Source organism: Condylura cristata, unplaced genomic scaffold, assembly GCF_000260355.1.
Source record: "Condylura cristata isolate star-nosed mole 26May11 unplaced genomic scaffold, ConCri1.0 scaffold00018, whole genome shotgun sequence".
NCBI classification, from domain to species: Eukaryota; Metazoa; Chordata; class Mammalia; order Eulipotyphla; family Talpidae; genus Condylura; species Condylura cristata.
This window is the reverse complement of record NW_004567119.1, coordinates 20,346,779-20,348,297: the sequence shown is the minus strand read 5'-3', so window position 1 is coordinate 20,348,297 and position 1,519 is coordinate 20,346,779. Positions and strand designations below refer to the sequence as shown.

At 34.7% G+C, this 1,519-nt stretch overlaps 1 protein-coding gene across 1 annotated transcript in view; it reads left to right on the top strand.

Moving 5' to 3' along the window:
- ADAM28 (ADAM metallopeptidase domain 28) overlaps positions 1 to 1,519 on the top strand; it is a 40,278-nt gene that overhangs the window by 8,885 nt on the left and 29,874 nt on the right. Inside the window, exon 5 of the mRNA XM_004685224.2 lies at positions 739 to 815. Within this exon, the coding sequence (XP_004685281.1) occupies positions 739 to 815 (77 nt within the window). The remainder of the gene's footprint in view (positions 1 to 738; positions 816 to 1,519) is intronic.

Sequence of the window (1,519 nt, the reverse complement as noted above, 5' to 3'; positions counted from 1 at the left end):
TCTCTCAAACTCAAGACCATATTCTCAGTGGTAGAATTTGTCAATTTCTAGGTTTTTTTCTTTTTTCCAAAATTTCTACACTTGAATTTTATTTAGAGCAGGTATAAAACAGAGCAAGATAGATCATCACTGTCATCTTTCTGAGTTGTTTTTTTTTTTTTTTCCTGAAAGCACTTTGAACATTCTCTTTTATACAAACATTTCTATGGGCCAAAATTTCATCTGAACCAAGTAGAATGAAGTACATCTGAAGACAAAGGTGTTAGGATAGGGAGTTTGCTTCAGATGGAGGTAGGGAATGTTGGGTACTCCTCAGATAAATCAAGAAATTAAACCACAATCTGAGTAAGTCATCCATGGACAGAGCTCATAGATAGAAAAAATAAAAGAACAATCAAGGGCAAGAATAATTTACATATGATTTGGGGGGGGCTCAGGTTTTAAGCTTACAAATGATCTGGGGGAATCTCAAAATTTGTTTCTTCCAGGCCAGGTTCATTACCCTGTTATGCAACTTCAACATTTATACCAATATTGAGTTGACACTCTATAAGTATTTTGGGATCATTAAATGAATCTTAAAAGTTTTAAGAATTAAAAGCTTTAAAATATTTTACATTTCTGATTTTGTTTTATAAAGTAGTTTAAAGGCACTGTATTTTCTTTTTGAGAATTCAGCTTAAAATTTGGGCATGCACACTTTCCTTTGAAAATTCCCTTTTCCCTTTTGTTTTTTAGGATGATTGTTACTACCAAGGGCATATCATTAATGAGAAAGTTTCTGATGCTAGCATCAGCACATGTAGGGGCCTCAGGTAAGACACCCCAAGTGGATTGTGTGTGCCTATGATGATGGGGGGAGGATGTTTTCATAAACTGAAAAAATTTCAACATAATTTATGACACTGAAGCATGAGTCCTAGGGCTCAAATATTTTGAAATTTGAAGGAGACACATCTTCTCTTACAGTGTGTGTAAGTTACACATCAAACTTATTTGCTGAGTTTGTTGTTTATGTTCAAAACGGAGGTTTCTTTAGTACCAGTTTTAGAGTCAGGATTTTTAGGGAATGGGGGTTCCTCTTCACTTTCCCCTAAATTGTTCATCTTGTTCATGACAAGGACATCTAGTTTCTCTCTATACGTTAATGACCCACTCTGCATCTGTCTACAGCAGGAAATGCCCAGACTTAATTGTCTAAAGTCCTCTTCCACAGTTCCGTATTTCTTCTGTATCTGGATATTTTAGTAAAATTTTAATCATAATATACTTCATATCAAACAAATGATTTACTTCCAAATCTTCTATTTTCCAGCGTTCCCTATCTCAATACATAAATGCTATACTAAATTAACAATTTACACTTCTATAAACTTGGTGCCTGAGTGATTTCTAGTCATCAATCTGGATTTTCAGTCTGGTATTGATTCTGGTTGATTATATATTCAAAACTATGATTTCAAGTAATTTTCTCATGGCACCCCAGCTGATAAGGCTAGAGGCCCACGCTGGTGGTGCA